The following is a 26,778-nucleotide window of genomic DNA, read 5'->3' on the forward strand; positions in this document are numbered from 1 at the left end:
TTGTATATCCTTGCAGAGTAATTTTGTGCATAGACAAACACATAACATATATGTTATCTGATAAGGTGAATGATGTGTGTCTTGTATTTCTTAAGGCCACTTAGTAGAGTGGAAAGACTATAGATTTTGAAAAGACTTGGATTCAAACTTCAAAGTGTCAGCTCTGCCTTTATTAGTTGAGTGACCTTGGGCAGCTTGCTTAAGTTCTGTGTGCTTTAATAATACTTAGCTTGCCAAGGCTGTTGAGTATGATGTATTTACAGTTCCTTCTTTGGCTCATTTTAAATGCTTCACAAATGGTTGCTACCTTTATTATTTCTTGCTGGACCATATTGTTTGACCTAAGTGAACTGGGAGGGGAAAAGTCTTGCTCTCACAAGTGAATGGATTGAATTGGCTTCTTTACTGTAATATGTGACCAGTGCTCTCTCGCACATGAAAGGGAACCATGAGCCAAGGGAGACAGAAATAACGTTTTGAAAGGAATAGAACATTTTTTGTTTGTCAGGTATTGGAGACTGGCTATTCCTGGTCTAGGGCCTTCACACTTGGCTGGTGGGGTGCCGATAAACCCTAGCCCTTTACTTCTGCTGGTAGGAAGTCATTAACACTGAGGAGCTGTTCATGTTTAATAGCTCAAATTAACTCTGGCCCTTGAGTATTGCTTAAAGCTTTGGACTCTTAGGGGAAGCTTCACTTGGTCAGCCCTGCTTTGGGTTTCCTGCTGTTCAATTCCCAGTGTGATGTCAATCCTTTTGTAGCAGTTAGCTTGCTTTCTTTTTGCTTCTTGCACAATGCTTGATGTAATAGATGGAAGAGTCTGGAATTTCGGAACCATTCCCATTTGGTTTCATCAGGAGGATGGTGCTAGGCCTTTCTTCATGGTTATCTGGCTTTAGTGTTTTTGATGGGATTGGTAGGGCTTTGAGTTTGAAGTTCACTTGGTCTCTTAATGGATGGAAGAAAGAGATTTTATATCTTGCAACACATGGATACCAGAGTAAAGAGAGCTGATAATGTGGGGATATATTTTAAAGTGAGAATTTTTTTTTTTTTTGGAGGAAGATTAGCCCTGAGCTAACATCTGCTGCCAATCCTCCTCTTTTTGCTGAGGAAGACTGGCCCTCAGTTCACATCTGTGCCCATCTTCCTCTACTTTATATGTGGGACGCCTACCACAGCATGGCGTGCCAAGCGGTGCCATGTCCGCACCCAGGATCCAAACCGGTGAACCCCGGGACCCCGAAGCAGAGTGTGCACACTTAACCAGTGTGCCACCGGGTCAGCTCCTAAAGTGAGAAAACTTTTGAATACTTATTGTGCAAGGTTCTGTGCTGGTTGTGAGTTCCCAAAATACTGTTATCCAGATTGCTGGGAGTAGTCCTTTTAATGATTTATCTTTCATAGACAAATTACATTTGCTATACCCTCTTTGAAAGGACTTGATATTATTTATTTATTTTGAGGAAGATTAGCCCTGAGCTCACATCCGTGCCCATCTTCCTCTCCTTTATATGTGGGACGCCTGCCACAGCATGGTTTGCCAGGCGGTGCCATGTCTGCATCTGGGATCCAAACCAGCGAACCCCGGGCCGCCGAGAAGCTGAACGTGCAAACTTAACTGCTGTGCCACAGGGTCGGCCCCAGGACTTGATATTTAGTATATTGATAGAGAAGACTTAATTGGGGAACCAATGGAAGGTAGAAATGTCTACCCATTTGAATATGTGAGTTTAGGAATTGTGTGTCATGTTTCATTTATTATAGGAACTGTGAAATACAGAATTTCTTATAGCCAAGGCCTGCACAAGGAATCAAAAGAAGTTTTAGAGACATTAAAATACTCCATAGGTTCTCTTACTTTTTGAAGGAAAGCATTAGAAATCAAAGACTAAAGTGAAATAATTGTTAAAAAAGTTTAGTCCATGGAAATAGAGTGAGTAAATAGAGACAGTGAAGGACAGGTGAGTTGAAATCAATTAGACTTAAGCGCACTGTAAATACTTAAAAAAAAATAAAGTGAAGTGGGTCTGATTGCTGGCACTCTCCACTGCCTTCCTGTGTGTATTTTTCAGCTGCTTTATGAGCCAGGAACTGACCCCAGCTGGAGGTAGACTAGGAATGCAGATGATAAACCACTGAAATGTTAACAGGTTTTTTCTTGGTTAATTGATCTGTGGTATACTCATTTTTTAATGAAAAAAATTGTTTTTCTTTTTTAAAAGTAAATGAAAAAGTCAGTTATTGCCTTTAAAATGACAGCCATTTATTTACAGTTAGAAATGGCTGCACAGATTTGGTTTTCATTTCCGACTTTTTTGGATTAGAAGTTTGGAGGGCTGCACATTGGAGGGTTTTTTTTTTCATTTTTAGAAAGTTTTAGTGGTGGTAGTAAGTATAATTTAAGTAATATTTGTGGTAACTTAAGTAAATAGAACTACTTTGGATTTAATTTGAAATTCATGTATATTTTTCCATTTTATTTTTTTCTAGAAGAAAAGTAATAAAAAATATGGAAACAAAAGGATAAAAGATTTTTGGTTCTATGTTTTACAGATTAATGCTATGGTTAGGGTCTCTTAGTGTTTTTAACAGAAAACTGTCATGTACTTTGATGGCTGCATAATGGTCTATTGTATGGACATTCCATAATTTATTCATTTCCCTATTTATTGTTCGTCATTTAGTTTATTTCTAATATTTTGCTGTTAGAAACAATACTACAGTAAATAGCTTATATCCAGTATTCATTGCAGCATTGTTTCTAACAGCAAAATATTAGAAATAACATGTATCTATCTCTTTTTTTTCCCTTTTTTTTAAAGATTGGCACCTGAGCTAACATCTGTTGCCAGTCGGTTTTTTTTCCTTCTTCTTCCCAAAGTCCCCTGGTATATAGTTGTATATTCCAGTTGTGAGTGCCTCTGGTTGTGCTATGTGGGACGCCACCTCAGCATGGCCTGGTGAGCAGTGCCATGTCTGTGCCTAGGACCCGAACCAGCGAAACCCTGGGCCGCCAAAGCGGAGCACGAGAACTTAACCACTTGGCCACAGGGCTGGCCCCCTATCTGTCTGTCTTTTTACCATCATGCTGATATTTTTGTACAGTAGATTCCTAGAAGTGGTGGTGTGGGTCATAGGGTTTGCACATTTTAAACTGTGCTAGATAAGTGCCAAATGAATACAAAGAAGTGATATGAATTATATAGTTGCCACATTGTGTGAAAGCGCACATTTCCCATATTGTTGCCAACACTGTATATTATCAATCTTTTAATTCTGTCACTTGATACAAATGATATCCCTTTTATTAATTTGTCTTTGTAAATATATACATTTCATTATTTAGCTTTTGACTAGGTTGTACATGGACGTGGTTTAAAAGACATAAAATTTATAGTTTACTCTCCCACCCTGTTTCCCAGCCCCAGTTCAGTCCTCAATCCAGAGGTGACCAGTATTACCAGTTTTTTGTGTATCCTCCTATAAATATTTTATGCATATACAAACAAATTCATGTAGTATACTTTTCCTATTAATTGGCATATCACTTGTATCATATATATACACAAAGGATTGTATACAAAAATCCTATGTATACATAGGATTACTTCTGGATTTTATTCTCTTCTTTAAAATTCCTGTCTTTATGCATCAGGTTTCTTTTTATCTTTTTGCATTATATGACCTTCAATACAACGTTACATAGTAGTAGTAATAGAAGGCCTCCTGGCCTTCCCATCTTTAATAGGAAAAAATTTTTTTAGTGTTTCACCATTTAATATGATGATTGCTTAGGTTTCTGTTAGATAATCCTTACTAAATTAAGGTAGTTCCCTCTATTCCTAGTTTGCTAATTTTTTTTTTAATCATAATGAGTGTTGAATTTTATTCAATGCATTTGCAGTATCTGTTGAGAAGGTTATATACTTTTTCTCCTTTAGTATCTGTTAATATAGAAAATTGCTTTGATAAGTCTCCTACTGTTTAACTGTCTTTTAATTCCTGGAATAATCCCTCTTTGGTTATGGTGTCTATTTCCTCTATTACACTGCTCTTTCTATAACATAAGAGTTGTCTATACCGTGAAGATTGAATAGAACATGGTGTAAAAGTCATCTGAGCCTCTTGGCTTTTTTTTTTGTAGGGGATATTTGACAACTCTTGTTTTTTAATTTACATTTCTTTGATAGTCAGTGGCCACTAGTAGTTCCAAAAGTAAATCTTTAACGTTCCTTGGTTCTTTCTCCTCTTGTCTGCCTTCTAAATGTTAATGTTTTTCAGAGTTCTATTATTCATCATTCACTCATCATACATATTTATTAGGAGATATTATTAGAGATATTTATTTGTGCCAGGCACAGTGCTAGGAGCTAGGTGATTAAAATAGACATGATCCCTGCCTTCTCAGAACTTCCCTCCCTGCTGCTAGGTTGTTCCCTTCTAGTCTGGCTTCCTCACTGCTAACAGAGTCATTTTTAGGGGAGAAGGAAGGACCAAACTTTTCACCTCATTGCTTTGCTTAAGTATCTCTATTGAGTCCTTCATATCTATAGGATCATGTGTGGAATCTGGAGCATAGCATACAGGGGTCTTCCCAGTGTGGCTCAGCCTCCATTTTTCTCATCTCCCACCATTCTCCTGGACATACCAGCTACATTGTATCTCCAATAATCCCTGTTCTTTCATCACTCCGCCTTGATAACATTTTGTTTTTTCTAACTAGAATGCTTATCTCTGCCTGGCAAATTCCTACTTGTCCTTCAAGGCACTCCTCTAAAAAGATTTCTTTCTAAAATTCTCCTAGAGAGAGTTTGAATCCTGTAGCACTCTGTTCATAGATCTGTCCTAGAATTTTTCAAATTATATGATGATGGCCTATTTATACATCTGCCTCCATATTTAAATGACTGTAAACTGCTCAGAATAGAGTCTTTATCTCTAAATTGTGTCTCCTCAACAGCTACTATACTCTTAGCACAGAGTAGGCCCTAAACAAATACTTGTTGTGAATGCTTTACTGACTGACTACATGACTGGATGCCTGGAAGAGCCCTGCTGTCCTGCTGCCTTGAAGGGGAGTGCTACTGCTGCTGGTTAGGAAGCTCGCCAGAGAGGAAATGACTCTCCAAACTAGAACAGTGTATACTTGAATAGTCCCACTTTCTTCTCCCCTTCCCCCAAGATTTGTGTGTGTGCGTATCTGTGGTGGTTGTGGGGACATTTACTTAGAAATTTATTTACATATATTAGTATTTTTTGTTGACTTTAACTTTTAAATTATTAAAAACGTGAGGACAACTGTGTAGGATGATGGGATTGTGGGTGACCTTTTCCTTTTTTGCAAATTTCTTTTATTACATTGTTCTATAACGTGATAAAATCAGAAATTTTTCTTAAAACTTTTTCCTTCCCAGATGCATTGAAACCCTATTTAACAAAGCATTGGCTCTTATAAAATCACATTTTAAGAAAAGGCAAAATTTCCCTGATCAAATGAAAATATTTGAGATAGACCAGTAATTATTAATTCAAAGGGACTAGGTTTATTTCCATGTTTGGCACAATAACAAAGGGCTAATGGAAAGGTTGTAGTTTTTAGTTTGAAAATTGAACAAACCTTACCTTGCTGCATTATAGCAAGCTATTGTGTCTTAGTTCAAATTCTGTTTCCTAGCAGGTTGATATGGACTAAAGGGATTAATAGACATAACAAGGTAACAATTCACAATGAAGGAAAGATAGGAAAACAGGCATTAAAAGAAGGTAGTTTACTAATGCGTCTGCCACAGAAATTAATGGGGAAATGGCATATTTGCTGAAATACAGAGGGGACTTCAAATTTGTTAAAAGGCAGACACTGAGTCTTACGTTGAATCATTTTCCTTATTTAGGTATTCAGTGCAGAGTGACTGACTGCATTTTTTGCAAGGTGTTTGTCCTGCACAAAGTTCTTCCTTTATTATAATGAGAAATAGTCTCTAGTCAGTTTGATGCTGTTAAAAAGGACTTGTGCTCAGGATGGCAGTGTTAATCCCCAGAGCTGCCAGTGTAGTCTGAAAGTAGGGACAAAAGGATTTAAAGATGGGAGCAGGGGTATAAATAATTCTGGACCCTGCTTCTATATTGATACAGAGTCCTAAATGAGGAGGAGTTGTTCCTTTAGAAACTATCATCTTGCAGTTGAACACATACTGGAGGTTTCTAATTTAAATTTATGCTTTTGGATAAAATGGATTAGAGAGATTTGAATTGCTACAGGCTAAAGAGGAACAACAGATGTAACTTGATTCTGAGGAACTTTGTTTGAAAGAAATTTCCGTGCGAAATGACTGGAGTAAGGAAAAAAAAGAGAATGACTGTCCATTCAGAGACTACCTTCTGCGTACCAGGTACTATGGTAGATGCTTTTCTTTCATTGTCTCCTTCAAGCCTTATCTTTTCAGATGAGGAAATTGAGGCTCAGAGAGGTTAAATGACTTACCCAAATATCACACAACAGTGAGTTAGAGGATGGGTTCTTTCTGATGCCCAAACCTACTAGACTACTAGAGATGTTCCTTGGTGGTTAGGTGGCTGACATCCCAGGAGTCTTATTTTTTTTTGCTGAAGAAGATTCTCCCAGAGCTAACATCTGTGCCAGTCTTCCTCTATTTTGTATGTGAGTGGCCACCACAGCATGGCTGATGAGTGGTGTAGGTCCACACCCCGAATCTGAACCCACCAACCTGGGCCACTGAAGCAGAGTGCACTGAACTTAAAGCTATGCCATGGGGCCAGCACCCCCAGAAGTTTAATTTAAGAGCGAGTTTCTTATAGGTCTGGCTTGTTACTTCCTCCCACATTGTCTTGGAATCCAGGATTTAAGGTACTGCCTGTGGAACTGAATGTGCCAACACATTTTACTTGACGTTTTGGAAGGCCAGCCCCTTGCCTAGAGCTCATCTCAAAATTGTAGCTGCTCTTGGGAGTTTGATGTAACATGAAGACTATGTTGTTGTTTTTTTCTCCCTATGCTGTATTTTAACAGCAGTGAATGGGGTCCAGGGTGTAATCTACTTAACTGACAGATTTCTCAGCCATTTTATAGCAGGTTCTCTAGTATCTTTATCCTCATGACCATAGTCAGAAACTTGTTTTTATTTATTTAAACATGATTGTGGGAGAAGTAATTACAGTAAGCTTTTGACTACGCTGAAACAAATCTTACCCATACCTGAAAAGCTGGTTGTGAGGAGGGTTGTAAGTGGTAATGTTAGTTTTTCTGTACATCAGTTTAGATCTTTTCCCAAAGGAAGGTGAAAACTGTTTGAACTGTGACTACTCTTTAGCTGACAGGTGTTAACAACTTGTGGTTACTCGTAAGCCTAGATAGATTCAAACTATTGACTTTGAGTTGAAGTATATTGTAATTTGGCTTATTCTTTCACCAGGAAATACACTGATTATTAATTTCAGGAATTTCAGTTATCCCTTTTGTTGAAGAGTTTATTGCTCATTAAAATATCGGGGACTTGTTTTTTTGGTAACCAACAGGACCACAAATTGGTCTCTACTCTGGTTGTGCCAAATCCATGTGTAAACGGGGAGAAATCTGATTAATTGTGTAGAGAAAGGCTTGTCTAGAGAAAGAGCATCCTTTCTGACTTCTTTCAGAGGTTTATCTCTTCCACCAGAGGGATGGGGAAGCAGGAGGGTGAATCTGAGGCTGAACATAGCAGGTGGCGTGTTGTGTGTGTGTACTTGTATCTGTAAATATCACATCACTGTTTATAGTACACTGGACTCTCTTCATGTAAGGCCTAGTCAGGCCAAATCAGGAGGAATTGTTCCCGAGCTTAAAGCCAAGAATAACATCCTGAGCAGCAGGGGACAGAGGTCAGCTCAAGGCAACAGCTCTTGGGGGCTGTAGGACATTGAGAACCTTGAAGGAACTGAATTTAATAAGAAGGGAGCATGGAGCTGGCCTGGTGGCACAGCGGTTAAGTTCACACGGTCTGCTTCTCGGCAGCCCAGGGTTTGCCAGTTCGGATCCTGGGTGCAGACATGGCACCGCTTGGCAAAAGCTATGCTGTGGTAGGCATCCCATATATAAAGTAGAGGAAGATGGGCATGGATGTTAGCTCAGGGCCAGTCTTCCTCAGCAAAAAGAGGAGGATTGTCAGCAGTTAGCTCAGGGCTAATCTTCCTCAAAAAGAAAAAAAAAGAAGGGAGCCAATATGTACTTTGAAGGTAGTATGTGAAACCTGCATGTCTCTTAATTGGGGCATGTCTTATTTATGCGAAATGAAAAATCATCTTAACAGTTGGATATTTGATGAGTTCATATCACCTCCTGGTCATTTAACTATATTTTCCCCTCATGCCTGCATTTTGATTTGTCTGTTTGTTGTTTGCGTTAGAAAAAGGGGAAAAGTGTGTTCTGTTCTTCTAGTGTTTTATTCTACAAGCAGCTTCAGAGAAGCCCAGGAGAGGGCTGGATTTAAGAGATCATATGTTAATTTAAAAAACAAATACCCTTTACAAAATCTGAGGACCTTCCGGACTGGCTGAAGTTTTGTTTCTGGGATCTTTCTGTGCTCACTTCTCTTCTTTTCCCTTCCATCTTTCCTCATTCTGATGCTGGCCACTCACTCCACAGAGGCAACTCAGACTGTTTTCTAGTGGAGCATTCCACTTTGTCCTGTTGTCTTCTCTGGAACTCATTTCTCTGGTCTGACTTCAGTTGGTTTTGGGCCAGAATGATTGTCTGAAAGCTTTTCTTCATGGCCTTTATTTCTTGGCTCTTTTAGTGCACTTTGCCTGATTGTTTTTGCTGGTTCTCTCCTTTTCTGGTGGTGTAAGTTATACTGCCTCCATTGGAAGGTTCTAAAGCTCAGGTGCAACCTCAGGCCTGTTAGATTTTACTCTGGTTTATAAGTGCCTTTTTCCTTTCCTAGAAATTGGAAGATGAATCAGGTGCTCTGTCCTGAGATATTGCCGACTCTTCTGGGACTCTAGTTTACTAGTTGTTTAAACACATATGTAGCAATTTGAATTGTACTTGTCAGATAGGACTTGTTGCCAAGCTTCTGAAGTAGGTCATTGCTGTTTTCTCCTTTTCTTTTTCAGTAGAAAACTAGAGATGAAGAGAGAATTACCTTGTCCGTGGTCACATAGTAGGTTGGTCTTACATCTTTTGAAGCAAACATCATTTTTGTATTATACTTCTTAGCACAGATATTAACAAATAGTTAATAAATACGTCTTAACTGTGAGTTGATTGATTGATCAGTTACATTTCAGAATTCTCATCAAGTTGATCACATTTTGGACCAACATGTGAGTAAAGTTTCTAGATGGAAGGAACCTAATAGCCGTGCAGAAAGTACTTAGCAATTTAGAATATGCGTGAAAAAAATCCCAATGTAAATCTTGTTCTAAAATGAGGAAACAATGGGGGTAGTTTGGCTAGAGCAGAAACTGGTTATAAATGTAAGGAAGAATAGGGTGAGAGAGGGTGAAAGAACATGGGTTAATCAAGAGAGAGGAATAATTCCAGAAATGGACATCTTGCCAGCTTGGGATCAGACAGTGAAAATGAAAATTTCCCACCCTTCCCCCAATGTTAGGCTCTCTACTCCTCTCAAACCACTATCCAGAGGGGCCGTTAATGACTGTCTGGGCACTAGTATCCGGTTTTTGGGTCTTTCGGCTGCCATGTGAAGCATGAGGAAGTCCTGTGGGATCAGTCTTTAGAAAAAACAATTGGCCTTTTGATTTGTTAAATTCATCCTAATAGTTTTGCCTCTCTCAAGTAGTACTGCTAATGCCAAAGCCAAAACCATTTTCTTTATGGAGGAAGATTAGCCCTGAGCTAATATCCACCGCCATCTGCCTATTTTTGCTGAGGAAAATTGGCCCTAGGCTAACATCTGTGCCCATCTCCCTCTACTTTATATGTGGGATGACTGCCACAGCATGGCTTGATAAGCGGTCTCTTGGTCCACACCCGGGATCCGAACCGGCGAACCCTGGGCCACCCAAGTGGAGTGTGCGAACCCAACCAATATGCCACCAGGCCGGCCCCCCATCCACCTTTTTTTTTCAACCTTAAAAAAATCAAACTCTGCTGTTTTTTTGTTTTGGGGCCAGTAATTTGCATCTCATTTGAGAGCCTTGGTTTCCCCCCTCATTATTTCTTCATGTATCCCTGTGCTAAGCCCTGCTCTCTTGAACCTGTCTCTGGCTTCTGGCCTCATTGAGTTTTATGAATTTTAACTATGTATTTCGGGTTTCAGACCTGTTCCCAACTCTTGTCTTCCTCTGCTCCCTGTAGTAACTTTGGGTTGAGACTTGCTTGGGGAAAGGATGGTATTTTTTTTCTTGTCTTTTGTTTCCATAAGTATGTTCTCAACTTACTAATTACTCTTTACTTTCTTTGTCAAACAGGCCACCAAGCAGTTTCTTGAAGAGATTAACAAGTGGACAGTTCAATACAATGTTTCCCCTCTGTCTTGGAATGTGGCTGTCAAGTTCCTCATGGCCCGGAAGTTTGATGTGCTCCGTGCCATAGAGTTGTTCCACTCCTACAGGGTACGTAACTCAGGGATGGACCAGACCTGTGGCAGCTGGGCTCTCTATGTTGCTATTCTCTCTGCCATACTCTATACAAACAGTGGTTCTCTGAGTGTTTGCCCCACTCCCATAAAAAAAAGGTGTGTCAGTATCCAAGAGCCCTGCTTTGGAGTCAGAAAATCCTTCTGAAGAGATACAAAATCTCCCTAAATTTAAAGAAAAAAAAAAGGAGAGGGGGGACAGAAAGTGCTAGGATTAGTTTAAGAGTGAGGCTCACACCTATCTTGTGGATCACTTCATTCAGTGTTTGTTCATTTATTTGACATATATTTATTGTATACATACTATGTTCCAGGTGCAGAGAGTATCATTTAGAAAGAGAGAGTAAACAATTATAGAAATGTTACGATAGGCCAGTACTGGGTTCTATGGAAGCACATTTAGTTAAGAGGAAGCCTTCTTGAAGGAAATGACTTCTAAATTAAGATATGAAGAATGAGTAGGAATCGGACAGGTGGGGGAGTATGGCAGAGAGAACAGCATGTTCAGATACCTAGTGGCAAGAGAGAAATTGAGCTGAGTAGAAATGCTGAGTGGGAATGGGGGGCATGGCAAGAGATTGAGCAGCAGAAGTGAACTAAGCTAGATCAGAGAGTATCTGCTTTTTAAGGGCAGAGAAATTCGTTGAAGGTGTAAACAGCAGAATGACTCGATCAGACTTACATTCTAGAAAGATTTTTCTCACTGTGCTTTAGAGAATGGATCAGAAGGGCTATACTGGAAACAGACCCATTAGGAGACTGTTGTACTTACCGGGAGAGAGACGATTGTGGTATCATTAAGCATGGTGTCAGGAAAGATAGAGAAAGAGTGGGCAGATTTTAGAATTAAAATCAGTTGGACAGGGTTGCTTAAAGTGGAAGGAAAGAGGGGTCAAGGGTTTTGGGTCTCTGACTTGAGTGGCAGGGTAAATGGTGGTGGCATTCACTAATTTAGGAGACACTGAAGTGTGGGCAGGTCTGTGGAGAGAGAAGGCCATGAGTTCAGTTTGGCCATGTTAAGTTTGAAGTGCCATTGGGATATCTATGTCCTCTAAGCAATTGGAATATGAGTCTAGGGTTCAGAAAAGAAATCTGGACTGGAAGTAGAGGTTTTGGAGTAACCAAAGTAAAGCTGACTATTGGAGCCTTGCCAATGAGTGAGATCATCCTGGGAGAGTGTGACGAATAGGAAGATGTGTAGGGCAGAACTTCACCTCAGACTTTTTGCTTTGTTTGGTCCAGTATTATTTTAAAAATTGGATTTGAATGCTTTAGGTAGAGCATGCACTCTCTTGTGATCCAAGTACTAAATGCTGTCTTCACTTGCCACTGATCTCAAAAGGCATTTGAATTTGATTTTAGGGTTATATTGAGGAAGAATGTACACAAAGACCTATCTTATTTTATTCACCAGCATGTTCCTAGTACTCAGCTCAGTGCCTGACAGGTAATAGTTACTCTACAGATATCTGCAGAAGGAATGAATGAGTCAGTGAGTGAATTGAGTGAGCAAATAAATGAAAAAAAAAAAAAAAACGCACAGAAGAAACTTAGAAAGAGTAGTTGAAGAAATAAGAAAACCAAGGGAGTATTCTCTATCAAAGGTAGAAAATGTCTCAGGAAAAAGGGCATGTGAATGGTCAACCTTGTCATTTAAAAGGGGGACTGAACATGCCCGGTGGATTCGGTGACAGGAAGGTTATGGTCACTGGAGCAGGAGCTCTCAGTGGTGTAGTTAGATTGGGAGTAAATGAGAATGCAGTAGATAGAGTGTGAAGGAACTGAGGGTGAGCTTAAAGAACCTAGCCATGGAGAATGAGAAGAATGTGATCATGGTAGTTACTGTTGGGAGGATGTTGAGGGAGAGATGGCTCCGGCTCCTATTTAAAATAGGAGAGGCCTCTGCAGGGAGGCAGTGTGAGGATGTCTGCTTCCAGACAGTTTTCGGGTACATGTTTTAATATCCTGGTGCAATACCAGTGCTGCTGCCTGTTTAAGAACTTTGACCTTGCACCCTAATGGTACATACTGGTTGGTCTTCAGGGTCAGGATTCTCACTGATTCAGAGGAAAATATCCTACCTAAAGGGCTGATAAGATAGCATTGGACAAGAATTCTGATAACACTCTCTGTTGACTGGAAGGAGGGTTACAAAGGAATTCATGATTCAATTAGTTAACTCTAAAGTCTCTTATCTCTGAGATTTGGTGGTTACATAAAGCTGTCCTGGATATACAGTATTTTCATATTGATTCATCTTGCTGTGCTTTGTTTTTAGGAAACACGAAGGAAGGAAGGCATTGTGAAGTTGAAACCTCACGAAGAGCCTCTTCGTTCTGAGATCCTTAGTGGAAAATTCACCATCTTAGTGAGTCTTTATGGACCTCTCTTGTACTCTCCTTATTTCCTTTTGTAGCTGTTGTCCTCTTTGTACTTTGTTCTTGGATACCTTATCCTAAATCTAGAGTCTCAATAGTCAGGAGCAGATGTGAAGCAGTTGTGCAGTTTGACACAAAATTATTCTAGTAATAATCGAAATTATTAAGAATCAACTGTACAGTAGATTTAGGAAAGTTTCTTCATTGGTTCATTAAGGTTAGTCAAGGCCTTTGGGCTGAGTATACAGTGTGTCAGAGGCCCATCCTTCCTTTTTTAATGCAAGCTCTCCCCACTTAGAGACCACAGCCTTTCAGTTGAGTATACAGTGGTACTTTTAAGGCAGAGCATAGAAACCATGGTCAGTTGTATTCCATTGTTTTCTCCTGCTGTTTTTTTTTTTTCCCATCCTGCTTGGGAAGTTAGCTAAACTGCCAGTGTAGACCATCCTTTAATCTCTCTGCAATTGAAGAGTTAAGAGAATGTGGTTTTTTCCTACTACAGGAATATGATCCAGGGGGTGCTGAGAGTCAGACATGGGATGATATGAACTTTCTTCCCTTTTTGGAGCAATTGATGCAAGTCAGAGAAGTATTGCCAGCATCTGTTTTCTTCAGATCAAACCTTTGTCCAGAATATAAGAAGCCTTAGTGACTGTTGTCATTTTCTATTCAATTTCTAAATGTTTCTTGCTTTTTATTTGCTCTAGAATGTTCGGGATCCAACAGGAGCCTCCATTGCCCTCTTCACTGCCAGATTGCATCATCCTCAGAAGTCAGTCCAACATGTGGTACTTCAGGCTCTGTTTTATTTGCTAGACAGAGCTGTGGATAGGTGAGCATAGACACTATCTTTTAGGCATTCTGTATCCAGATGGGAAAGCGGCAGTCCTTGATTTGATTAAACTCAGCAGTGCCTTCACTGTGCTCCTAGGATGTTCCCTGGGCAGTGCTATGAATAGAAAACATTCCATGTCCTTAAGGGCTTGGCATGTTTCCAGGTACTATCAAGATGGTGGGTATGCTGTATGTTTACCTGCTTGGCTCTATTTTAGGATAACAGAAGCTGAGAAAACCAATTAACTAGCAGTCCTCAGTGTATTGAGAATTACTTAATTGAAAGAGAGTGAAGGGGAGATGACCTGTGCTGGTTCTTTTTGCTCATTCTCCCCTGAATGTTGATTTTTGAAACCCCCTGGGTCCTTAGTTTCTTTGTCTGTAAAATAGGAATAATGCCATTTATCTCAGAGGATTTTGAGAATCAGCATTCAGGAAAGAAGAGTCTAAAAGTATAAAGTTAAGCAAAATTATAAACAGGTGCATACGCAAAAAGAACTAGCTCGGGTCATTTCTCCCTCCCCCTCTAAGGTAAATGATATTATTACTGTTCTACAGACAAAGAAACTGAAGCCCCATGAAGTTATGTGACTCTTTTACAGTCATCTCATATTGGTGCAAATAGGTCTAAGACCCTGGTTTCTTCAGTGTTGGCCAAAGCTATTTGTACCCTACTCTGTTGGCTTTCTGCCATACTTTCTTTCTTCTCTGGTGCTTGCCATTTACAGTTTGTTATTGCTCCACATGTCATTGGTTGGTCCTCTGGGTTAGAAGTGATATATCGAGAGCCGAGACCTGAGATAGTGAGAGACAGCTGTGCACAACTTTAGTCATGCTGTGGACTTAGTGGATGGGAATAGTCAAAGGATTGTCTGAGGTGGGGTTCTCTGTCTAGTTCGCTTGTTACTGCTTCATTAATGTTACTTTGATAGTACTTAGCTTCTGTTTTTGATGCTCAGTGGGAGATATATCCGAACCACACACACAGCATTATTATTATTATTATTATTTTTTTTTTTTTTTTGAGGAAGATTAGCCTTGAGCTGACATCTACAGCCAGTCCTCTTCTTTTTGCTGAGGAAAATTGGCCCTGAGCTAACATCTGTACCCATCTTCCTTTATTTTTTATATGTGGGACGCCTGCCCCGGTGTGGCTTGATAAGCGGTGTGTATGTCCACAGCCAGGATCTGAACTGGTGAACCCTGGGCTGCTGAAGCAGAGCACATGAACTTAACCGCTACACCACTGTGCTGGCCCCAGCATTATTCTGAAAAAGAGAAGTTACTAAGGAGAAAGGACCATTGGTCTCAGAGGCCCTGTACTGCCCAATCAGAAGTGTAGAATTTCTCAGATTCCTGTGATTGGTCTTCAGGCATAATTGCCAGAATATAGGTTCCTTTGAAATGCTTCTTTAGCTCAGAAGAATGAATGAAAGCCTCCTTTACCAAAAAATTCAGTATTGGCCTTTCTCCTTGCGGAGCTTAGAGAGTCAGAGCTCTCAAAGAGGCATGGCAGTGGCCAAAGCTTGCTCTTTCTGGTGTGACTATTGGATCTCACAGGAGGACCACACACATAAACATAATTAAAACTTTGTTTTCATGATGTCCGTTCCTTTCTTAAAACCCTGTGACTCCTCGTTATTCAGAGGGTACATATAAAATAAATAAATATGAACCCAGTTTTCCAAACAAAATATTCTCACTAGTAAGGTTGTTTTCCCACGTTACCTTGAGCCAGGATGAAAGAGGAGGAAACCCCTCCTCTTTGCTAAATCTTGCCCTTTCTTTAAGGCCCAGCTTCTATGACTGGCCCACTCACCACTCCAACCTGTCATAAATAAAATTCTTTTTACTCTGACTTTAATAACACTTATCAATAATACCAATCACTTTGTATTTAATTATATACAACCTTATGATGTCATTTATCTTAGAGTGTTGTGTTTTTCATCTACCTCTAGATGTAAGCTCCTTGAGGGCAAGGAACCTTCTTTTTTACCATTCCATAATGGAAAATTCCCAAATCTCCATGGGTGGAAAGGAAATGGTATCATAAACTTCCACATACCCATCATCTATCTTCTTCAAAGTGATCTATTACCAGTCTTGTTTCATTGATAGCCTCCCCCCTCCCCCTTGATTATTTTGAAACAAATGTCAGAACTTTATTTTAAACTTCTTGGTGTTCCTGGTAGCATCCAGTTCAGGAATCAAACTCAGTAGGGAAGCAATTATTACTAGAGAAATAGCTATTAATGTAAACCTCATATTCTGTACCCCCAAAAATGAAAATCCTATTGCATATGTATTTATTTCATGTGCCTTCACAGGATGAGTGATTTTTAGGAATATAGATCCTGCATCATTATGCACCATAGCTTCTATTTTATTAAATTCTATTTCCCCTTTCAGTGACTTCTCTGTTTCAGTTCCCTGCCACAGGCTGGAGCCGTGAGAGGAAAATCTATAAATTCTGTAAATTTGGCCCTTGATGAGCTTGTGGACAAATGGGAAGTCTCTAGATCTGGATAGTTTACTCAATAATTGTGCCACTTGTTTAAGAACGTCTTTGATCTTGGTGAATCATAATCTCTCTGGGGTTCTGAAAAAAGGAGTCAAGATTTAGCATTAACTGTAACACATTAGGGGTCATTTGAAACCAAATCTGCTGGAGAAACTTGGGTCTCCCTCAGAACTAGAGATTTTGAAATGCTGCATCATGGAGGGGATGCATCTGCCTTTGATTTTGTTGAAAGGGTGAAGATATGGAGGCTTCCAGGAGGTGATACAAAAAAGTTAAGATAGAAAATAACATTGAGACCCCTGATTGCAGGATTCTGTTTTGTGCTAAAAAATTTTCTCAATTGTAAATAGATATGAAAACTTGCCATCATCTGTGAATAGTCCAATCAAATAATTTATTTTGGATGTGCAGATCAGAAGCAGATAAGCTTCTGGCTTGGTGGAAGAGTGCAACTTTAGAAGTCTTTAGGCATTAAGGAGATTGGACTGAGGAATACTTTTCATATCTTCATATGTTCTTAACTGCATTCTGAGAATAGACTCATCACCTCTTAATTAACTTTTTAAGATGCTTTCCAAAGACCATTTGTGGGTTTGTTTTCTTCCTTCAAGCCATTAAGAGACAAATTCACCATCATTGAGCTTAGAGTTTTGTTTTTCAGTTTCTCACAAGGTCTTAAAAATATTTTCTTAGTGATGGGATTCCAGTCCACTGAATTACTGTTCAGTGACCATTTATTTTATACCTATTTGCAAGGACTGTGCTAGGGACTGTTGAGGGTAATGAGGTGAACAAAACACATTTTTGTCCTCTAGAAGAGAATCAGATGGCCGCACAAAGTGGGAGTACTTTAAGAGCCTCAAGAAAAATCCACAGGAAGATTGATGGGGCTTCAAGGAGATGAAGGATGGTAGTACATTTGATTACAGTTATCAGGCAGATCTTCTTGGAAGAGGAAACTTTTGAGCTGAGCATGGAATGTTATAGAATTTGGATAAGCAGATTCAGAGACATGGGAGAAAACCGTTCCAATTTTGATAACCTAGATGCTCTGGAACATTCTCAAACCTAAGAATTTGACACTTGATAAATCTAACTAAATATGCATCAATAAGTATAATTCTAATTCTAATTCCAACCCATAGGGTTTCCTCCCACACCACTAAGCAATTCACCAACACTAGCTCGGTGTTCTACAATTCAACTCAATTCTGACACTATCTACCTGGAGGTAGTGTCAGATTCCACAGGTTAAGGGTTTTCAGTCCTACAAAACTGCCCCTCCTTCAGATGCCAGTGGCAAGTCCAGGTTGTCTTCTGTGCTTCTGACCAACAGGCTATAGATTGGAGGTTCCGGTGACCCCCTCCTTGGGTTTGGTGAATTTACTACAGTGGCTCACAGAACTCAGAGAAACATTTTACTTACTAGATTACTGGTTTATTATAAAAGGATGTAATTCAGGAACAGCCAGATGGAAGGGATACATAGGTCCAGGTATAGTGAAAGGAGCATGGAACTTCCATGCTCTCTTTGAGAGGACCACTCTTCTAGCACCTCTTCACATTCACCAACCCTGAAGATCCCTGAACCTGTCCTTTTGGTTTTTATGGAGGCTTCATTACATATGCATGGTTGATTAAATAATTGGCCATTGGTGACTGAGTTCAATCTCCGTCCCTTTCCCCTAGGGGAAGGGAGGGGAGGGACTGAAAGTTCCAACCTGCATCACCTGGTTGGTTCCCCTGGCAGCCAGCCCTCATCCTTAGGTGACCTAGGGGCAGTCCAGAGCCACCTCATTAACATATAACAACAGATACTTTTATCACTCTCCTCACTTAGGAAATTCCAAGAGTTTTAGGAACTCTGTGCCAGGAACAAGGTTGAAGACCAAATATGTATTTCTTATTATAAATCACAGCATCACAATAAGTGTAGCTGATTCCAAAGATAAATCCTCTTTTTGTAAGACCAGTGTTCAGGGAGGCAGTTATTTTGGTCCCACGTGTGTCCATAGTTTCTGTATCTGTGTTTTTGCCCCAGCCTTTCAACCTTCCTTATGTGTCTTATAAATATTTTATTCAATGATTGATTTACAGCTTTGAAACTCAGAGGAATGGACTGGTGTTTATCTATGACATGTGCGGTTCTAATTATGCTAACTTTGAGCTGGATCTTGGCAAGAAAGTCCTGAATCTGCTTAAGGTAAGGCTGTGAGAGGGCCTCCTCAATTCTCCTTCAATGGTTAGGAGACTTTTTTTATTTGGGAGATTTAGGAATGATGTAAACTTTCATCCATTATGTTCAATTTAAAGATCACCTGTAAGTGATGACTAATATCTGCTTCCTCAGAACAAGAAATGATCTTAAAAGTAAAGTGAGAGGAATTAAAACAAGAAATGTACAGGAACATTCTAAGTCATAAGGGTAGAATGACCCTTTCCTGGAGTTTTCTAGAATAAGAATGAATGAATTAACTAGGTAAGGCCAGAGTTAGTGAAAAATGTCAGCTGGCTAGCGCCTTTTAGACTTTTTTGTCTCAGTCTAGTCAGAAATATGTTTTACATTGTGACTTAGTATACAAAAGAATGTGTACACTAACTAGGTACATACATGTAGAGCTATATACATAGATAGGTTCTTAATCTCTTATCTCAAACGATTAGGTCCAGAGGTGTTTTTTAATATTTTAAACTTTAAAAGATAATATGATATGTATGCCACTCTATAATCAAACACATTAATATTTCTGCAATGAAATGTATTATTGTTCATAACGAGCAGAGAAGAATAAAGGCTATAAAATAGGATTTCGGGCCTGATTTTGCTGCCCCATGAATTTTTGCACCAAAGTTAACAAAAGAAACTTAGGGTTTTCAGAGCTGTTTAGACTTCAGAATCCAAAGAAAAAGGTGTGTAGATTTGTGTGTACTTATTTATAAAACAGAAAAGTTTCACAAAACAAGCTTTACCCCTACTATGTGCAGTCACTTTGATTACTCAATTCTATTTCATATTTTTAAAATGTTAGTCATGATGTCCTAAATTAATTTCAGGACCTACTGAGTGACAATGTGCAGCTTGAAAAACATTGATCTAGGAGTCTGTGCAGTCTTTGTTCCAGGACCTCACTTGGGAGTACTATGGAACTAGATTTTTAGAGGTGTTTGTATTACTATTATAGCTTTACAGCAGAAAGTATATAAAGAGGGTATTGTATACTGCATGTTGTTTTCTGGGACTTGCGTTTTTCATTCATCATAATATTACTAAAATTCCTACTGTGGCATGTAGCTGTGATTCATTCCTTTTTATTGATGGTTGAAGGATTCATACCTTTTAATTCCTCATCTGTTGATGAATATACCAGTTTATTCATCCACTCTTCTGTTGATGGCTCCTTGACTTGTTTCCTGATTTCTGCTGTTATGAGCAGTGCTGCTGTGAACATTCTTATACACGTCTTCTGGTGCATGTGTGCAAGAGTGTCTCTGGGGCAGTGTTTCTCAACCATGTTTTCGTTATTGCCTCAGTAAGGAGCCTTTTTTAAACATTTCCTCCCCTAACTGTTCCTCTTCTAATGAAAATTCTAATACCACAGATGTACTGTATATATCTTTAAGAACTGAATGTATATCTGTACTTTAAACATAAAAAAGAGTATGATGGGGTTTTTTGCCCATTCCCCACTCTGTTCAGAACTAATTTTACCCCCTTGGGGATGATATCACCCCCATTGAGAATGCATGCTCTAGAGTATACATCTAGGAGTACAATTACTAGGTCATAAAGTCTGTAAAGATTCAACTTTATAAAATAGTGCGAAATTGTTTTCCAAAGTGGTTGTACCCACCTGCCATGTGTAAAATTTTCAGTGATCCACATCGTCTTCAACACTTGATAATATCAGACTTAATTTTTTCCCATTCAGTTGAGTATAAAATAGTATCTTGTGGTTTAACTTGCATTTTTCTTATTAGTGAGATTAATTATCTCTTCATATATTTATTGGCCATAGATGCTTTCTTCTTCTGCAAAATGACTATGAGTTTTACCCGTTTTCCTATTGGTTTGTCTATGTAGTTTTTCGTATATTATTAATACTAATCTATTTGTGTATACATATGTGTGTGTGTATATACATATACACACACTGTCTCAGTTTATAGCTTGTTTTTTCACTTTTTATAAAGTCCTTTTGACTAACAGAAGTTCTTAATTTTAATATGGTTAAATGTGTCTGTATTTTCTTTTTTGGTTAATATGTTTTGCATCTTAAGTCCTTCCCTATTCCAAAGTTGGAAAAAATATATTAACTATTTTCTTTTTTTTTTTTACTGCTCTACCACTGATTCTGCCATGTGTATTAACTTTTTAGTTTTCTTTTTTATTGTGGTAAAATATACATAACAAAATTTACCATTTTAACCACTTTTAAGTTTACAATTCAGTGGCATTAAGTATATTCACAATACAACCATCACCACTGTCCATTTCAGAATGATTTTGTCATCCCAAACAGAAACTGTGTACCCATTGAACAATATCTCCCCATTCCCCCCTCCTCACAGCCCCTGGCAACCTCTCTTCTGTCTCTATGAATTTGCCTGTTCTAGACTCTCATATAAGTGGAATTGTACAATATTTGTCCTTTTGTATCTGTTCTATTTCACTTAGCATGATGTTTTCAGGATTCATATATAGCATGTATCAGAATCAGAATTTCATTCCTTTTTTTCTTTTTTTTTTTAAAGATTGGCACCTGAGCTAACATCTGTTGGCAATCTTCTTTTTCCTTCTTCTTCTCCCCAAAGCCCTCCAGTACATAGTTGTATATTCTAGTTGCAGGTCCTTCTGGTTGTGCCATGCGGGATGCGGCCCCAGCATGGCCTGAGGTGCGGTTCCATGTCTGTCCCTGGGATCTGAACTGGCGAAACCCTGGGCCGCCAAAGTAGAGTGGGCAAACTTAACCACTCGGCCACGGTCCGGCCCCATGAATTTCATTCCTTTTTAAGGATTAATAATATTCCATTATATGCATATACCACATTTTATTTATTCATCTGTTGGTGGACATTTGGGTTGTTTCCACCTTTTGGCTGTTGTGAATAATGCTGCTATGAACGTTGGTGTACAAGCATCTGTTTGAGTCCCTGCTTTCACTTCTTTTGCGTATATACCTAGACGTGGAATTAACTGGATCATATGGTAATTCTATGTTTAACTTTTTGAGGGGCTACTTTCTGTTAAAAGTTTAAAATTTGCTTTTGTCATTTAAGATCTTAATCCATCTGGAGTTGATTGTTGAGTGTAGTATGAGATGTAGGAATCTGACCTTTTCCCCCCATATGGATAGCTAATTTTTTTCCATTTTTACATATTAAATAGTCCCTCCTTTCCACAACTTAGACTTTCTATTTGTCAATTTTAACGAAGTCACAATAACCTGTTAGTATACCACAGACAATTTAATAATCATCTAACCGTCTTTCTGTATTTTTTAGGTTGTTTTCAGGTTTAAATAATGCTGTTATGATCATTTTAGCTTTTCCTCTTAAATTATTTTAAGAACATATTTATAAGACTTGTATTATTTGGTTAAAGATTATGAATGTTCTTATATCTCTCTTATACATCACCAGGTTACTTTTCATAAAAGTGGGAAAAAATTTACATTGTAACCAACAAGTATGGATATCTATTTCCTTGAACCATCCCAGCAATGCACTCTGTAATTTTTTTCCTTTTTTGAATTTAGAAATTCTTAAACTGATACTTCCTTTTTTCTCTTGCTTGTTTGTTTGAACTCCTTTAATAACAAAGTTGTATCTTTTTTTCAAATGTTTTTATGCTGTTCGTGTCTCCTCCTTTATTTGGTTCAAAATAATGAAATACTCTGTTTTGTTGTTGTTTTTGCTATATAACTTCAAAGAGGCTGAAATAAAGTCCTGTTGTTTTAGAATCTATATCATGTTCTTATTAGTGACTTAGTTGCTCTGTCATTGGGAAAAGATAAAATTTTAAATATAATCCCCTACCATCCCTATTCTCATGCAAATTGTAGACAGAAATTTATTTTGAATGCACACATTCAAATTTATTTTGAAGTCTCACACTCCAGACTTCTATTTAATGTGAATTAATTTCCAGCAGTTACTGTGATGAGGATTTGGATTAAAATATGACACTAGAATAAAAATACTAATAATGTTTGACTTCTTAAGTTGCTCTGAGTAGATTTTCTTCATCTTAGTAAATTTCTTAGGATTAATTCTGTTTTTAAATTTTAAAAAGTCATAACCTATTTTAGTTGCCATCATATGGATTCTTTTTTTTTTATTGAGGTTATGATAGTTTACAACATTATGAAATTTCACTTGTACATTATTATTATCAGTCATCTTATAGGTGCGCCCCTTTACCCTTTGTGCCCACTCCCCACCACACTTCCCCCTGGTAACCACTAATCTGTTCTCTTTGTCCACGTGTTTATCTTCCACATATGAGTGGAATCATACAGAGTTTGTCTTTCTCTATCCGGCTTATTTCATTTAGCATAATACCCTCAAGGTCCATCCATGTTGTTGTGAATGGGACAATTTTATCATTTTTTATGGCTGAGTAGTATTCCATGGTATCTATCTATCTATCTATCTATCTATCTATCTATCTATCTATCTATATCTATCTATCTACCGTATCTTCTTTATCCAGTCATCAGTCAATGGGCTGCTTCCACATCTTGACTATTGTGAATAATGCTGCAGTGAACATAGGGGTGCATAAGTGTCTTTGAATTGTTGATTTCAAGTTCTTTGGATAAATACCCAGTAGTGGGATAGTGGGTATTTCTATTTTTAATTTTTTGAGAAATCTCTTTACTTTTCTGTAGTGGCTGCACAAGTTTGCATTCCCACCAGTAGTGTATGAGGATTCCTTTTTCTCCACACCCTCTCCAACATTTGTTATTTTTTGTTTTGGTTATTGTAGCCATTCTAATGGGTGTAAGGTGATATCTTAGTGTAGTTTTGACTTGCATTTCCCTGATGATCAGTGATGATGAGCATCTTTTCATGTGCCCATTGGCCATCTGTATATCTTCTTTGGAAAAATGTCTGTTCATATCCCCTGCCCATTTTTTGATTGGGATGTTTGATTTTTTGTTGTTGAGTTGTGTGAGTTCATTATACATTATGGAGACTAACCCTTTGTTGGATATATGATTTGCAAATATTTTTTCGCAGTTGGTGAGTTGTCTTTTCAGCTCAATCCTGTTTTCCCTTGCCTTGTAGAAGCTCTTTAGTCTGACAAAGTCCCACTTGTTTTATTCTTTCTATTGTTTCCCTTGTCCAAGGAGACATACTGTCTGAAAAGATCCTTTTAAGACTAATATCAAAGAGTGTTCTGCCTATATTTTCTTCCAGAAGTCTTATGGTTTCAGGTCTTACCTTCAAGTCTTTGATCCATTTTGAGTTTATTTTTGTGAATGGTGTAAGAGAATGATTTGTTTTCATTCTTTTGCATTTGGCTAACCAGTTTTCTCAACACCATTTGTTGAAGAGACTTTCCTTTCTCCATTGTATGTTCTCAGCTCCTTTTTGAAGATTAGCTGTCCGTAGATGTGTGGTTTTATTTCTTGGCTTTCAATTCTGTTCTCTTGATCTGTGTGCCTGTTTTTGTACCAGTACCATGCTGTTTTGATTACTATAGCTTTGTAGTATATTGAAGTCAGGGATTGTGATGCCTCCAGCTTTGTTTTTTTTTCTCAGGATTGCTTTAGCAATTTGGGGTCTTTGGTTGCCCCATATGAATTTTAGGATTCCTTGTTCTATTTCCATGAAGAATGTCATTGGGATTCTGATTGGGATTGCATTGAATCTGTAGATTGCTTTAGGTAGTATGAACATCATCATATGGATTCTTAACAGTTTAATTATTGTTTTTTTTTTTTTGAGGAACATTAGCCCTGAGCTAACTGCTGCCAATCCTCTTTTTGCTGAGGAAGACTGGCCCTGAGCTCACATCCATGCCCATCTTCCTCTGCTTTATATGTGGGACACCTACCACAGCATGGCATGCCAAGCAGTGCCATGTCCGCACCCAGGATCCAAACCGGCTAACCCCAGGCCACCGAAGCAGAAAGTGGGCACTTAACCGCTGCGCCACTGGGCTGGCCCCCTAATTATTGTTTTAGATGAATCATTTAAACCCAACAATGTGGAATTTACCCCCTGAAGGATAAATCTTTATTTTTCTGATTATGAAATACATGGCTAAAACATATAGGTTAAAAAAAATTTTCATTAATGCAGACACATATAAAGTAATACTTACTAATATATACTGAATGCTTTGCATACTGTTCTTAGCTCTTTTTATGCTTTAAAACTCATTTAATCCTGACATCACTCTTATGAGGTGTGATGGCTATCACTATCACTATCCCCATTTTACAGTTCTAGAAACGTAGGCCTAGAGAATTTTAAGAAACTGCCGAAGGTAATACAACTAAATAGTGACAGACTAAAATATTACTTATACTCCCACCCCTTGGAGATTATCAGTCTAAAGAGTTTGGGGTATGTATGTCCAGGCTTTTAAAATGGGTATGTATGTATGTATGCACACACAGGATGAGGGTAATTTATTATTTTTTTCTTTACAAATATTGAGTTGTACTATATCCAGTGGTTGTAACTTGACATTTTTTACTTAACAGTGTATCTTCATTCATCTTTCTATGTCAATACTTATAGCTTTTACTAATTTTTTTCCCTCATTTTTTTTAATGGCTGCAGAATATTCCTTTTATGGATATACTAAGCAGAAAAAAATGAAGTTCGTGCTGTTTTTCTTTTAGCTATACAATAAATATTTATTGGACAAAATTATTAGCAAGCAGCACAAAATCTGTTCATACAATGTGAGTGGTATCCTTAATGAAATCCCAGTTCTGTGTTTCTCTAGATGCTTCAACTTTGGCATGAAAAGTTCTCTTCAGGCAGACACAACAGTACCCTGAAGGCATACTGTTAATGGCATTGGGCAGTTAAAATCCTCCAAAGTCAACCCCAGATTTCACTGTAACCCTAAGTGCCATTCTAAAAGATACAGGATGTAGTTTACCAGATCTCTGCCCTGTTTCTAAGGGAGGGGAATATCCCCAAAATATCTAGGCAATTCACATATATCAAATGTCACCAGTTTCAACGATAAGAGCCCATTTCTAACATCTGTTATATAAAGGAATATCTCATATAATAGGAATAGCTTCTGAAGGGCTTACAGTAGCTGCTTTGGGAGGGTCACCTTTCTGATTAAATGCCAGCTGAGCACTCCTAGAATGTAAATTCTTGTTCATATATTTAGGTAAAAGAACAAGAATGTAAGCTCCATGAAGGCAAGGAATTTTTGTTTGCTTTGGTCACTGCTGTACCTGGCCCATACTAAGTCCTCAAATATTTGTTGAATGAGTAAATATTTGCTGACTGCTGAAGTATTTAAGTTACAGACATTATAAAAATAAACATGTTTTGGCCACCAGCATCTTTTTTTTTTTGAGGAAGATCAGCCCTGAGCTAACTACTGCCAATCCTCTTCTTTTTGCTGAGGAAGACTGGCCCTGGGCTAACATCCGTGCCCATCTTCCTCTACTTTATACATGGGATGCCTACCACAGCATGGTGTGCCAAGCGGTGCCATGTCCACACCCGGGATCTGAACCAGCAAACCCTGGGCCACTAAATCAGAACATGCACACTTAACCGCTGCGCCACCGGCTGGGCCTGTGGCCACCAGCATTCTTAATACAACTACAATAGTAAAAAATAGATTGGAAACAGTCTTATTTTAGGTAGTTCAAGAGCTTAAAAGGAAGAGAGGGAAGCATCCAGGTAAGAGGATATGCACACTAGCTTTCCAGTACTGGATATTAGATACTTTCACTGATTCTATCAATCTTTGTGCCATTTTTTTTGTGTTGTTATAAAGGCTTCAGTGAGCATCATTTTACATACATTTTTTTATATTGGCCAATAATTTCCTCAGGATAAATTGCTAATAATCAAATTCGTAGGGTCAAAGAATGGAAACATTTAAATTTTTGATAAATATTCCCAAATAGCCCTCTAAAAACTTGATTCAAATTTACATTCCCATCAACAGTGTTTTTCACTGGTTTTGTCAACATTAATTTATTTGGATTTTAATCATATACATGTTTTTATTTGGTGTTTTTCTTATTACTGATGAGCTTTAGCATGTTTTCATGTTTATCATCAAGTAAGTATTTCTTTCAAAATTTTTCTTCTCATATACTTTACCCATTTTTCTATTGAAGTGTTTATCTCTTACTCATTTATAAGACTTGTTATTAAGAATATAATTAAGTATGTGTTACTAGCATTTTTTGCAGTTTATAATTTGTTCAATTTTATGGTGTCTTTC

The 26,778-nt window shown here is 38.2% G+C and overlaps 1 protein-coding gene across 1 annotated transcript in view; it reads left to right on the top strand.

Annotated features, from left to right (window-relative positions):
• LOC124233109 (tyrosine-protein phosphatase non-receptor type 9) overlaps positions 1 to 26,778 on the top strand; it is a 77,046-nt gene that overhangs the window by 22,462 nt on the left and 27,806 nt on the right. The window contains exons 2-5 of the mRNA XM_046650223.1: positions 10,432 to 10,575; positions 12,877 to 12,966; positions 13,684 to 13,808; positions 18,432 to 18,537. Coding sequence (XP_046506179.1) covers positions 10,432 to 10,575; positions 12,877 to 12,966; positions 13,684 to 13,808; positions 18,432 to 18,537 — 465 coding nt within the window. The remainder of the gene's footprint in view (positions 1 to 10,431; positions 10,576 to 12,876; positions 12,967 to 13,683; positions 13,809 to 18,431; positions 18,538 to 26,778) is intronic.

Source organism: Equus quagga, unplaced genomic scaffold (genome assembly GCF_021613505.1).
Source record: "Equus quagga isolate Etosha38 unplaced genomic scaffold, UCLA_HA_Equagga_1.0 153_RagTag, whole genome shotgun sequence".
Lineage (NCBI taxonomy): Eukaryota > Metazoa > Chordata > Mammalia > Perissodactyla > Equidae > Equus > Equus quagga.